At 39.8% G+C, this 14,704-nt stretch overlaps 1 protein-coding gene across 1 annotated transcript; it reads left to right on the plus strand.

Annotated features, from left to right (window-relative positions):
* Window positions 1-7,121: 7,121 nt before the first annotated feature.
* On the plus strand, window positions 7,122-10,815 carry LOC131580739 (14 kDa phosphohistidine phosphatase-like). The gene is made up of 3 exons (XM_058842279.1): window positions 7,122-7,297; window positions 8,158-8,282; window positions 10,631-10,815. The coding sequence occupies exons 1-3, from the start codon at window positions 7,168-7,170 to the stop codon at window positions 10,721-10,723; spliced, it is 348 nt and encodes a 115-aa protein (XP_058698262.1). The 5' UTR covers window positions 7,122-7,167; the 3' UTR covers window positions 10,724-10,815.
* The last annotated feature ends 3,889 nt before the right edge of the window (window positions 10,816-14,704 follow it).

The following is a 14,704-nucleotide window of genomic DNA, read 5'->3' on the forward strand; positions in this document are numbered from 1 at the left end:
TTTACCCACAAGTGACCCACACTCACTAGGAGAGGAAAAATAAGAGATGTAGCCAGCCTTGCGGGGGGAAAAGGAGTTCTAGTGCCAGTAGTGAAGGTGTTTCCTGTTTGGAGAGGAGCTTGCAACACTTAATTCTTTAGAAATTAAGAGACAAAGGGTTTAAGGCACAAATTTTCCCTGAGGTCCAGATGGGAGTAAAAGATAATTTCCGAAAAAATACTCATCCCTCAGCCTCTGTGTCTGATTAAGTGTGAATAAGGTGGGCAATGCAACTGCTACAAAGACGCTGGGATTTCTCAAGGCTGCCTAAGGCAGTCTCCACTCTGTCTGGAGTGGAACCACAGGAGTCAGAAAGTCTTATCTCCGCTTCTCATTTCGGGAATTCTGATGTGACTCATAGAATTCAATTTCCTCCAGAGAGGCAAAAATATACTCTGAAGAATCTAACCTGAGGCTGGGGGTCGCTTGCACTGGCCAGGTATGATTCAGAGCATTGAAACATGAAACAGAGCCAAGGAGAAGAGGAAACAACAACTCACACCTCGAGTTAAGATAAAAGCAGAACTGGCCTTAACATCACACACTGGCTGCCTGCAGCTGCAGGTGGAACTGATCCCATGCAGAACTTGATTATTTCTAATTTCACTTTGGAAATCATGGCAGAGAAGTGCTTGGAGCCTTTTCACCCTTCATGTACACATAGAAAGCACAAGTATATAATGCATGCATTGATTGTTCATTTACTGTGCAGCTCTGTTCCACAGCCATGCAGGGGAGATGTCCCAAAAGTGACACTGACAGGAGATGCTGGCTCTGAGGAACAGAACAGTTACAACTTTTGGCAAGTGAGAGGAGTGAGAGCAAATTTTGGGATTAGGAGATTAAATAGGTGGTTGAGACTGTAAAAGTGGTCATCATGAGATATGGTTTTTGTTTTGCAGATTCTTTGCATAGCTTCTGCCTAGCTCTGTTCCAATAAAATATTGTTTTGACTTATCAGAGAGCATGTGAGCTTATCAGCAGCACTGGAGTGCTGACATGGCCCACTATTCTTCATTTGCTGTATCAGCAAATGAAAAGGCTACAAAAAGGAAGATGTAGCAGCTTCACTTCTTTACTAATGCATTTTACTATGAGTTTATCAATTCCAAGCTTCTGGTCTATTCTTTTCAGTGCTCAAGTTCAGCTTCAGGTATATAATTTTTATACATCAATGGACACATGTATTTAACATGTTTGAGTCCTTAACTTACAGCAGGATTCAAAAGCAATCATTAAGCATTACACACAGCATTAATTATAACAAATATAACAACCATGAAAGGTCTATCACCAAAACTACTGGAATTCTGTGGAATGAGAACTTGCCACTGGGTAGGAGAACTCTTCAAGGCAGAAGACCAAAGCTCAAGGAAAAACTTCACAGAACTGAGAAGTAAAACCCGACCCAAGAACAGGCATCAAAGTGTATCATTCATACCACTCATGACTTTTCTCAGTCAATAGACCATGAGGGAATAAAAGTTCTTGAATTAAGAACTCTTTCAGGAGCTTTTTCTGCCACAACCATACCATCTATGAATTATTCAGAGAAAGAAATTATTTCCACCAGCTGGATAAGTAATTACTTTTTAAGACAGGCTTTTTAAACGCAAGATTATTAGTGAAGTCTACTTTAATTGCCACATCTAATTGTTGTTTCAAGAACAAAGAACTCATCACTAACATTGAAAGCCATGGTGTTAAATTGCTTAATTTTATCATTTCCCAGACAAGAAAACCCCAACAAACTGGCTCCACAAGGCCTTTTGAAGTTCCAGTTAACTAGGACCAAGAAAATGAGGACTTCCCTTACTTCCAGCTCTTGAAAACAATACTTTAACTTTTCCAGCGAAGACTTTGTACTTCCAACACTTTTAGATTCCTTGACTCATCAGGAAGGATGATCTGTCACCCATCCTGAAATTGTTGCACTTTTATGTTTGAGCCTAAAACACCATCCACAAAGTGAGTTTTCTCAAGTGCTGAGCACGTACCCCATCCCACAGACCCTGTTAATAACCCTTCATGTAAAGGGTCATCAAGCACTGGAACAGCCTGCCCAGGGAACTGGTGGGGATATTTAGGTGCTTATGGTTTAGTGGTGAATTTGGCAGTGTTAGGTTTTCGTTTGGATTCTGATCTTACAAGGATTTCCAAGCAAATGACTGATTCTGTGATTCTGTATTTATCCTTCATGGTTTTTTCCTCCCGTTTATCAACAGGCATTTACCCATCATTTGTAATCACATGATTGCAATCAGTAGCAGAGTCTGGTTATTTGGCCCACAGAAGCAATATCACTTTCATAACAGGTGTTGTATCAGCAGAAAGAGAAGGAATTGCCATTTACCAGCTATAAAATAGTACTGGGCCTACATAAAACATTCTTCAGGCAGTTGAGAGTTCTTTTAATCTAAATCCCCACAATGGGGGTATGTAAACACAGTGGGGAAGCTACCCTAGTCTCAAAATCAAATGAAATATCCAGATTTATGCCCACCTGAAGGTAAGTAAATTAGGAGTGCAGCTGCTCTGTACCCTCTAGAGTCAAAGACAGACAAAGGTTTATCTAAAGGTTAAGTCAAAGGACATAATTTCAATTTATATCCAGAATTATGCTAGTAAGACTTTGTACCATTACACTCCCCATCCATCATCTTATTCTGTTTTTTTCTTAGGAGCCACAATCCCAGCATCAAGACAAAGGAAGGGCATGGTTTCCCTGCTGAGTGCTTCCAGCCCTAAATCTACCAGTCAAAAGCCCCTCATATCTCTACTCCATGAATACAAATGTGTCAGCTTATCTTGAAGAAAAGCAGCTGAAAGGCCCATCCTGATACCCAGGATGTCACATATCCCACATAAATGAACTCTGATCAATTAAACAGCTCATTCACACTGTTTGTCTCTGCAGACCACAAACAGCTGGGCCTCGGGAATCATCACCTGCACGCTGCTTCCATCATGCCCCCAACATATGGTGCAAGGCACGGACACCAAGAGCAGGGAAGGACAACCAAAGGACAGCAGAGCCCTGGAAACAAACCTTGAGAGCTGTTTCATTGAACAAGGGGATTCTGGGCGTGCCTCGTGTTCTCTCACTTCAAACATTAACAATCCTGTGACAGGCAGGTGATATTCATGGTCATTCAGAAGGAGAGGCAGAAGAATGACACCTCCTGGTAGGAAAGTCCAGGCTTTTCAAGGAATAGATATATGCCATGAGGTCCCTTCTAAAGAAATAACCTCTCCAGAAGCCTATTAGAAATTTGTGTTTAAGCCTGGGGAAGAAGAAGGCTCAGAAAAGTGAAGAAGATGCTCAGAAAGTTTTCTGTACATAAACAGATAGAGCTGGTACAAAAAACCTAAACGGATAAAAGCCCCTTTTGTGAGTAAATGTAGACCAGAAATTAAAGGGGTTTTTAGCCAGCTGTGAGGGGGTTATAAAACTGCCTTCTATGAGGAGCAGAACAAAACTTGGTTTTCCCCAGATCTTGTTCAGTTTCTGACAGGGATCATTATTTATGAAAGCAAGATATGAGGGGTCCAAAAGAGGCCTTTCACACTCCAGCATGCTGGAGGTTGGCCTGGATTCCTAAACCTCAGCACACAAACCATGCCTCTGGCTCCTAAGCTATAAACACACAGATGCCAAAGATGTTAATCCCAAGAGAGATAATGTTATTATCCTGCATTTGTTCTGGCCTCTTTGCTAATCTGAGAAGCTGCTAATCAACAGCTGTAGAAGAAGAATCTTTATTAAATCCTATTAAATTGAATGGGGCAAGCAGAAAAGAAGACCTGTGATCTTTGATGTCCATGGCAGAATTTACAACGGTGCATTTCCTTTGCACAAGTGTATTATGCATTCTTCTGATCAATCCCAGGGTTACTCCCCATCTGGAATAAAAAATAAATTTGTAAGTACAGCTAAACATTAGCCTTCATTTTATTTTCTCTGTTGTGTGAGGGTTGCATGTGATGGAAAGCACCTACTTTAAAAGCATTTCCTTAATATTTTCCTGTAATACAAGCATGGGCTAAATGTATCCTTACATCTTGTGCTCTCTGTCAGAGAGCTCAATAAAAGGAGAAATTTATACACCTGGAGTTCAAAGTGATGGCTTCCCTTTTCCTGACTCTAGTAGCCTGGATTGATCCAATGGCTTGAGAGAATCTCATGTTGAGTTTCACTGCAGCACAGTGTATAGTTAACAGCTTTGCAAAAATAGTAATATTACTTTTCTAGTCCTTTGCTATTTAGAGTTAAAATTGCTAAATAAATGAAGATGTTTTTGCATTAGGATACTCCTGGCTCACAGGATCTGATGATAGGAAGGACATAAACAGAGCAATTTCAGTCATTTGAGTGCAGTCCAAATCCTGCAAACCACAATGCCAAATAAGACCCAAACAATGTTTTTTAGAATTCCACTGCAAAGACATGAGATGTCACTTGACCAAATAAATTAAAAAAAACTTAACTTTTTTTAAAATAGTGCCAAGCTCCCTTTCCCAGTTAGCCATGAGGAAGCCCATGACAAAAGGAAAGTCCCTCCATGCAGTTCTGTTGGAGACAGGCTGTGTCTGGTTGAAGACCCCTGTCACCCCCTGCCATCCTCTCTGCACCCCTGAGGCCCACAAAGTGACGCACCAACAATTCCCATCAGCAGCGGGGAATTTTTGTCTGCAGCTTAAAAGCCCACAGGAAGCTCCTCTACCTGGGCATGGCATAGGAAACTACTCTTGGATAAGATGGGTGCTTGGGAAGGGAAAAGCATTAAAGAAAATGGGACAAAGCTCTGCTGGGATTATGACTAAGTCACAAAGTTATCTGCTCAAACTCTTGTTGGGTGAAGCCTGATGCCTGTCCTCCTTGTTGACAGCAAATTCCTTTCAAGTTTAGCTTCTAAGTTATGCCACAAGTATTTCCTTTGCCATCTTTACCATTATTGTTTGTTGCTAGATCCTGCATCATAACTGAAATGGGGTAATAAAGGTTTTCACAGCCACACAACAGACTTGAGGAAATGAAGGAAACCATTCCAGTGAAAAAGAAAAAAAAACAGAGTTCATGCAAACAAACAACTTCCATGATCTCAGAACATGAGATATTAGGATAGATTGGTAAACAAAACTACCAAGGAATAAGCTAAACATACAAAACCAACCACAACAAAACCAGACCTTCCAATATTACTGGAAACAAACTTAAAGCACTAATCTTACAGGCCTTTACTGCCAGAAAAAGCAAGCTTAAACAACCACCTCAACCCCACAAGATTCTCTAAGGCTCATTATCCTAACTAGGCTTAGATTTTATCACTTTCTCTGCCTGCCTTGAAAATCCCGAACAGCTGAGGCAGGAGGCTTGGTTTCTACTTAAAGCCCTTCACACCTCTTTACCTCTTAAAATTTAGTTAGTAAGGATTTAGCTCTCTAGGGCTCTGGTTTTTTCACCTCTCTCAGGTTTGCTATTGCTCTGCGCATAAACAAGGTAACTAACAATAGTCTGTGGAATAACAAAATGCTTAAATTTTTTTAAGTTAACATTTGTTACAGTTAATAAAGTATCTCAGTAAAAAACTTCAGTGTAAAGTAACAAATCTCAAAATAGTCTAACTAGCCACTGATTTACATTTACCTTTGTAGTATCTCTAAATGCTATATTTAGATGATATGTACTCTTCCTCTCTTACTGACGTTTTTCACTCTATCTTGATTTATGTAGCATTTTGTTTGTGTATTCAAGTACTAGTTTTAGATTTTAAAATCATTATTGATGGAGAAATTAATTTCAACAACAACTTAATATTTGTATGTATGAAAAGAATTAAATACTTCAGTTAGAAGTGATCTATGATATAACTTAAAAATGGAGTTATGTTGAGGTGCCAGATGTTTTGAAGACTTAAGAAAATTTCTAGTCCTTAAAATATGAATTTTCCCTGATTCTGGAGTAAGCACTTGATATAAGACTATGCTTTTACTTCAGTACTACATGAAAACAATTATTTTTCCTTTGGCAATTATTACAGATTTAGTCTTCAGTGAAGTAACAAAGGGGGATGTCTTTAAAAGGAAAGAAAATAGGTTTTAATTGGATATGGGGAAGAAACTCTTTGCTGTGATGATGGTGAGACTCTGGCACAGGATTCCCAGAGAAGCTGTGGAGGCCCCATCCATGGAAGTGTTCAAGGCCAGGTTGGATGGGGCTTGGAGTAACCTGGGATGGTAGAAGATGTCCCTGCCTGTGGCAAGAGTTAGGAATAAAAGATCTTTAAAGTCCTTTTCAACCTAAACCATTCAGTGTTTCTATGAAATTATTCATTCTACACGTCTGTGACTGTATGATCAATTAGTGTGGGGCTTGCCGAAATCATCAGGTGCACCTATAAAATAAAGCAACCACGAGTTAGATTTGTTTCTTCTTCATCTTCAGTAAAATATAACCTATGGAATATTGGCTGTTAGAGTTACCAGCCTCCCTGTGACCCTTTTCTCTGGCATGAACACCTTGCTTTGCCTTGGCCCTGCAGGTACCATCTGCAATTTAGTGTTGGAGGCAGTGGTCAACTCCTGATCTTGTAGTCTATGCGAAATACTTTATTTCTTTGCTTTTGGTGCCTTGGTGCTCACGGAGGAGCATCAGGTAAAAGCGGAGTTTTATTGCCATGAGGGCTTCTGTCAGGAAGAGACCCCGAGGCTCAGATAACCTCAGTCCTAGGTCAGACTAGTTAAAATATTAATTATATTGGTTTAATGCTTCTCTTGACTTGGGGAGTCGTTGTCAGACTCTGTAACTGAACCAACCATTTTTATGGAAATCAGAGGAATAGTCATTTACTTCTTTTTAAGCAGATGCTGTGCGGCTATTTTTAAGGCTGTATGTGGCTACCAAGGCAAGAGCGATCTGTAGAATAGAATGCGATACCGTAGAAATACAGCTTTTGTCGATGCTTTGCAACTTGACCTAACGCTATAATTACGTTTTTATCGGCGGGCACCTTGAAGGAGCCGCTCCCTCCCCTCACGGTGAGCCACCGCCCACAGCCCGTCCCGCCTCACGGCCGCCATGGCGCCCGCTCCGCCCCCCCGCTTTCCCGCCCCCGTGGCGGCAGCGCCATGGCGGCCGTGAGGGACGTGGAGATCGACCCCGAGGGCACCTTCAAGTACATCCTGGTGCGCCTGCAGCGCCCGGGCGGCGGCGAGCAGCGGGACATCGTCCGCGGCACCAAGGCCGCCGAGTTCCACAGTGCGTGACAGCCCCGCGGGGCGCGGGGGCGAGCGGGCAGTGGCCGGAGCGGGGACCCTCCGGCGGCGGGATGAGGCCACCGGACCCCGGCGGGTCTGAGGCGGAACGGGAGCCCCGGCCTGAGTAGCTCAAAAGTCTCATTTTCCCCACTTTCTGCACTCCCTGTATGATAAGAAAACTGGGGCGAATTATCTGTCAGGTGCTGCTTCCGAACCCAGTTGAAAGGAGTGAGGTGTCTTTCCAAGCTGTGAGCCTGATGGTGCATAAGGCCAGATAGTGAGAGGTGAAAGAAGCAATGGAGGGGGGACCATAAATTCCATAGGAATTCCACTGATTGACACGGACTGTTACTCACTCAAGACTGTGCTAAATCCCTGGATTTACAGAAAAAAGAACAGAGAGAAAAGGAAAAAGTGAGAGAGTACACATTAGAAAAGGGGGTCTGTCAGGCAATTGGGGAAGTCTGAATCTCTCAAATACCTCAACCAGGGAGAAAAGAGGGAAATGCGGCCGGGAAATTAGGATAAAAAAGAGGCTATGTCCTCTATCAGTTTGAGAGACCCCAGGGGAAATGCCCCATGGCCTCTCCCTTTATTCGAATAAAGTTACAGGACACCTCTGTCTCCTTTTTGGACATAAACCTCTGGTGTTTGTGGATTAATTTTCCTGACACAAGCAGCCTCATTTTGGAGAACGATATATGCTAAGTAAAAAAACAAAAGGGCTTTAACTGCAGTTTTTTATGCCTCTGAAGAGAAACCTTCTCTAGTAGGTAAAATTTGAAAGTGGCTAAAAATGAGTTGTAGACTATGTAATTCCTAGTTCCTGTTCTAATGGCTCTCACCATTCTTCTTGTGCAGATCATATATTTGAAAAAGTAAATCCTGAGATGGAAAAGCTGGGATATGAGTGCAAGTGCCTTGGAGGAGGGAAAATTGAACATAATAGTAAAGACAAGAAAATCAGGGTATTTGGGCTCTCAACAGTAAGTGCATCTTTCCTTTTCCTTCAAATGCTTCTGTCTCTGATGCTCTGGGATTTTTGTTTGATTGCATGATGGCTTTTGGCAATTTACATCACATTTTAAACATTAACTGGAAAACTTGCCTGGCTCATTTGTGAGATAGATTAGAAAAACAGTAGTTTTAGGGCCAAAAAGATAAGCTGGTATTACTCAGCATTAGGGTAAGTTAGAATTAAGACTAAAAATGGAAGTTGGCATCTCTTGACTCACAGTCTTTTAGTCTTACTGCTGGAGCAGGAATAGCCCATTTGTAGCCACAGGGGCTGGATCCAGCTATTGTGTATGATCTTCATCTGCCAATAAAAATGTTGGTTTATAGTCACCAACTAAATTGTGAATGTTGTTCTGTGTGTTGGGTGAGAAAAGTAGATACAGTTTAGGTAAATTTTAAGGTGAAAATGCTTTTTGTGGGAATAAAAGTAGCGTTTTTGTTATCTCTTATTGTTCTGTTTAAATTCATTTTCTTTGGGGAAGACTCAGTAAATGGTCAGAATTTCTCTAATTTAGGGAATATGCTGTGGTCTTTTTCTTGTACTGCTCAGTGATGAAGTGTAGCTGCTTCTGTAGTAACTGAGTAATACTTCTAAGTTTCTAAAGGAGACAAGAACAAAATAGTTCTATTAAGTTCGTGTAATTTTCTATGGAAACTGAGGGTTACTTCAAATCTGCTTACCTTTAATGAGCCGTGAAGGCTGGGCCTTGAATGTGTTAAATGTTTTTAAACAGAGCTACCAATTCTCTTAGTGCTGCTTTTGTTCCAAGATGATTCTGGAATCATAAGAAAGAAAAAAAATTCCTCATGATTTATGTGAGGTGGGAAGGCAGTGTATAATGCTTATTACACTAAATTCTTCTGATGGTTGGTGTTCATCATGATTGCATTTTTAGGTGAGATTTGACACCTTTAGTATTAGTCTAGCTGCCAAATTAAATGTTGGAGGCAGTGGTCAACTCTTCCAATCTGAGAAATATACTTTATTCTCTGCTTTTGATGGTCACAGAGGAGCATCAGGTAAAAACAGAGTTTTATTGCCATGAGAGCTTCTGTCAGACAAGAGACCCTGAGGCTCAGATGACCTCAGTCCCAGGTCAGAAGTTAAAATATTAATTATATTGGTTTAATGCTGCTTTGGATTTAAAGGTTTGTTGTCAGACTCTGTAACAGAACCACCTTGGTGTTTTATGGAAACCAGAGAAATATCATTAACTTCTTCTGAAGCTCTGTTGCTATTTTTAAGGCTGGATGGGGTCTTCAAAGTGGTTGCCAAGGCAAGAGTGAGCCGTGGATCTGTTGCTTTCCAACTGACATAACTGTATTATCAGTTATTTTTGAAAAGCTTGCATTTTATAATGCATCAACTTTAACCTTTTCAGTTTAAATGCTTGTTTATTTAAGCTGTTCCTCTTTGGGGCCATCACTGATGAATAAGAGTATGTTTTGTTTGAGAATATGACCTTGGGCTCTTTTTCAGTCTTCTAAGTAAACTTTCACATGAAATATTATGGGAAAAAAAATAACCTGTAAATCACAGATTTCTGTCAGTATAATGCATTGTTGTTATGTGTGGTTCTGAAATAAGAAATCAAGATAATTCTGATCATGTAAGGCAATAATGGAAAGGCCACTTTGACCACAACTGCTTTAAATTTCAGTGAAAGAGTAACACTGTGACCAGTGATTTTTAAACGAGGGTTAAAAATCACAAGGGTCATCTGACCTTACCTTGGAGTTGCAGTGGCTGAAGAGTGCAGATACTTAAAATTGTGCTATTATCAGCTAAGGCAAGATGGGAAATAAATAAAACATGAAGACTGTGGCTTCTTTAGTGGTCAGAATAGTGCCCAAATGCTCACACTTGTTTGCTTACTCCCTTTCCCTTCAGCTGAACCAAATCAGCTGTTTGTATGCTGACACATTAAAGTGGGTCAATGCAATCTCTGTGGTTTAAAGGAACATTCTATAAATACAGTGGTTGATGGGTTTGAAACATTCTATAACAAGCTTTCTGCTGGAGAAATTGTGTGGAAAATGAATTCTCTATTTGACACCATCTCATTTATTTTCTAAGGGGAGGGGAATTGGAGAGGATAATAAATAAAATATATTTTAATATATTGAAATATAATAAAATACTATATTTTAATAATAAAAAGGATATTTAAGGATAATAAAAATAAAAAGTAATACTGCAAGAGTAACTTTTTTTAGGAATTGTATTTGATTTGCATGTGAAAAACTCATGTTGATAAGAACCAAATGGTTCTGAAGACTTAATGTCCATGTGCAATTAATTTGTTCTGTCTTGCAGGGCTATGGAAAAGCAGATCACTCAGTGACTGTAGAGATACTGAAGAAAGAGTATACAGATTATGAAATTACATGGTCAGATGACAAGAAATAAACTTGTGAACACAACAAGGAGTTCCAAACTGGTAACTGAGCTGTACTTGGATAAATAAAATTGAATGTGTGTTCCATGTATGTAACCATAAATCTGGAGTAACTGGACTCTGCCATACTTTATAATATGGTTGATAATCCTCAGATATAGCTTATTTTTTAGATCATTCCTTTGTGCAGAATCTGAAGTTCTAACCCTTTTTCCTTTCCTTTCGATGTGTCCTTTAGTTAAACACTCCCACACCATCTTACCTCCAATTTGTTTTCATCCAGTCCCATTTCACTTATCTGCTGGATGATGAGGATTTACCATCAACTTCAAACACCACTGGACCAAGCCTGTTCACTGGTCTTTTGACCACAGTGTTTTAAATTTATTTTTCTATTACTTTTTAGGCTTTTCATCTTACCCACATTTTAAAAAGTTGGTGTGGAGGGTGGGGTTGTCTGTTAACAGTTCTTCAACAATGATCCAGATCTTTGATTTACTCAATGATTTTAAAATCTAGTGTTCTGCAGAAGTAATGATCAAAATATTTGATTTTCCTGTAAGAACCTCCCCTATAGCAGACTGATGGCAATGTAAAATTGTGAGCAAAAAAAGCTTTTTCTTTTCAGCATGCAAGTGACTCCTACAATACAAACCAGGAAATCTGAGAGACTTTAGGCCAGTTTCACCAAAAATCCTGCTGTTACTGCCTTTTTACAGTTGTGATCCATCTTAAGTCACCTTTCTGTGGCTTTGTTTCGGTTGGGTGGAGAGGAATTCTCTGTTCTTATCCTCAAACCTTTCAGTCCAGTCCTCATCAGAAGAGTTCCAGGGGGGTCTCCATCCCAATAATCTCAGAGCAGCATCTCCTGAACCTGGTGTTACAGATCTCTTGGTTGGCAGCAGATTCCACCCATTTGGAGCCAGTATTTTCCCTTCCAGCACCTTTGCCTGCTTTTACATCTGCTTTTTGTGCTTCTCTTTGAGTTCTTGTGCAATGGCTGCACTTGAAATACTGTGGTAATGACTGCAGGATTGATGTTACAGAACAAGACTTTGATTTGTGCCTAATAACCAAGAATAGCACACAAGTCAGTGACCTGTAAATGGGGCACTTCCCAGTTCCATTATCATGGTTTTTTTCCCCCTAAGCTTTAGTAAAATAACTCTAGTTGCCAGTAGACAAACCTGGGTTTTAAATAGCCTCATTTCCCAAAACTGGCAAATAGTCTTCAAGTGGAAGTCATCAGTTAGGAATAGCTGTGTTAAAACAAACAAGCCTTTCAATTTAGTTTCCTGAGGTATTTAATGAGTGATTTTAATCTTTGTCTCCACAATACTTACAGGAAAGACGTAATTTTGACTGGACTTATTATTGTAATGACTTGTTCAAAGTGTGAGGTGATGGCATGAGGGGAGAAAAACAGTGATGATTTGGAGTGAGCTGATCAAAATTGAGTTACCAGCTGATCTCTACCCTTCATTTCTTTATAGAAGAAAGATTTTCATGTGTCACAAAAAAATGAATTCTTTGAGGGACTTTCCAGTTCAGTTATTTTTTAGTGCAGTGTCAATTGGGGCAATTTAATTTCCCTGGTAATTAATACATAGAAATGTTAAAAAGGAATGAAAAGCTTATTGTCACTAGAGTGGTGAGGATTCCTCAGGTAGAGCAAGCCTTAATGTAGATGAGGGAAATCAGTATTGTTTGAAGTCGAAACATCAATTACCTACAAAACTAAATGTTGAATTCTGTTTCCTCTCAGCATGTACCTGCTGAATTTTAAGAACAGAACTCATCTAGAATATGGAAATCCCAATGCCAGTTGTGCTGATTGCACCTGAGATAAAGTATCCTTCATTTTCTAATCAGACTGAGATGGGAATCTAATTATACTGTGTGGGGTTACTTTTGCAGGTGTGCAATTGTAAAATTGTGGCTCTGCCATTCTTCCCTCAAAGTCCTAAAAGTTCTGATTCTGTATTTGCACAAAGCCAGCTGTGTTTGAGCCAAATACTGAGTGAAGGCACGGTAATTAAACCAAAGATGGTGAGTTTGATAGTGGAATATTATCAAGAGGAAATACTATAGAAGATTTTAAGCACCTTCTTCATTTATTCATCCAAAATTACACAAGATTCTTGTTCCTAACCATATTCTTTGTCATAGTGGTCAGCATTTCTTATTACTTCAGGTGTGGTTCTCTGGAACTGCACTAGACTAGCAGGTGTAGAACAACCTATTCAGTGCAAGCCATGATTTATTTTAGGATTGAGTTTGAAAAATGACAAATGGTAATCCATTTATTCCCAGCTTCTCTGTTTTGACAGGGGGGGGAAAAAAAATAAAAAGAGCTATTAACAGTACCTTCTTGATTTGCCAAAGCTAAAACTTTTTTTTGTTCCTAAGTCTGTAGTCAGCAGTTATCATCATAAAGTTTCAGAGTCAGTGCAGAAAAATTCCAAAGCACTGTGGCTGTCATGGCAAAACTGACTTTTTTCCTCCCTCTCCTATTCTATGAGAGGCTAAATTCAGTAGTTTCCAAAGCATCCCTTTCAAATCATCTGGAACAGTAGTGAAGGCTCTTCTGTAAAGTACAGGAAATCCTTTACAACTCAATAACAGCAGGTTCAAAATAGGAACCTCAGGATTGACTCTCAGCATCTTCAGTGATGGAAACTTCATGGCGTAATTAAAGAGATTTAGATCCCTGCTGTGCTAAGTTTCTTTCCATCCCCTCAGATTATTGTTCCTTCTGCTCTACACTGAATATCTTTGCATCCAGTTTACTGCAGTGGTCACTGTCTCCAGGATTGTATTTCTGCAGGGGCATTTGATAAAGCAGTGCATGATGACAGCAGCTGTCTAATACCTTTCTGTCTGGTTTTGGCCAATGCAAAACATGCAATAGATTTCTTTTTTTTTTTGTTTTGTTTGAATTGCTGGTGACAGTGCTCCAGACCAGGTTTTGTAGTTCTTTGGGGGTTTGTTTGCATTTTTTGGTAAGGCATTTTTTTCAGCAATATCACTATCTTCAGCTTAGGAGAGTGCCTTGTATTGCAGGCTTTTCTGAGTGCTTTCAAACTGCTGTGAAAAGATTGAAGAGATGTAGATGTTCAGTAGTACCCCCAGCAAATATTGAAAACAGGGCAATTAATTTCTGGAAAAATCTTATTAAAACAGTACAGCAATCTATTAAACTCCTGTAATAGCACAGTTTATCTCCTTTTCCAATTGTCTCCTAAAGCTCAGTTCTATCATCCTCCAGTACTTCATTTGTAGGCTTAAATGTTGGTACAAAGAGCTTATCTTGTGTAGAATAATCTTTCAAGTCAGCTTCTAAACCAGCATGGCTTTTTCTAATTCCTTACTGAAATTTTCTTAGCTTACAACAGAATCTGAATGTGAAATTTTACAGACCGTGGTAGTTAATATTGTTACACTCTTTAAAGGGCTTGAATAAGTCATGTGTGCATTACACATGGAAATATAACATGGATTTCTGAGATCCCTGGCAGGGTAGAACACGAGTCATAAATACAATCACATCCCCCTCTGCTGGCAAAGCAGCAGAGCTCAGAGCTGTGTGGTCCTGCCTGAATCTGGCTGCAGTTACAACAGTTCCCAACACTTGAGAAAGGTCTCCTGTGCTAATTTTGGATGCTAAATTTATCTCATTCAGCCACAATACATCATGTATGTCATTCCTGTGTCATGTATGTCATTCCTGTGACATACAGTTCTGGCAGAACTCTGGCTGACAGAGAATGTGAAAGCCTGGCTGGAGACAATGAGTTGCTTAATCATTATATATAAATTATCATAAACAGATGCTGCATTAAGCTGAACTCTATGCAAAGTCAACATCAGAAAAGTCCCTCACTTCTAGTCAGACACCAGAATTTGTCAAACATTTCAACAACCACCATCCTTAATTCATTAAACCAGAAAATCAGGAAGAAAAGAGACATGAGGATTAAAACATTAATGAG

This window comes from Poecile atricapillus, chromosome 7, assembly GCF_030490865.1.
Source record: "Poecile atricapillus isolate bPoeAtr1 chromosome 7, bPoeAtr1.hap1, whole genome shotgun sequence".
In the NCBI taxonomy this organism is placed as follows: domain Eukaryota; kingdom Metazoa; phylum Chordata; class Aves; order Passeriformes; family Paridae; genus Poecile; species Poecile atricapillus.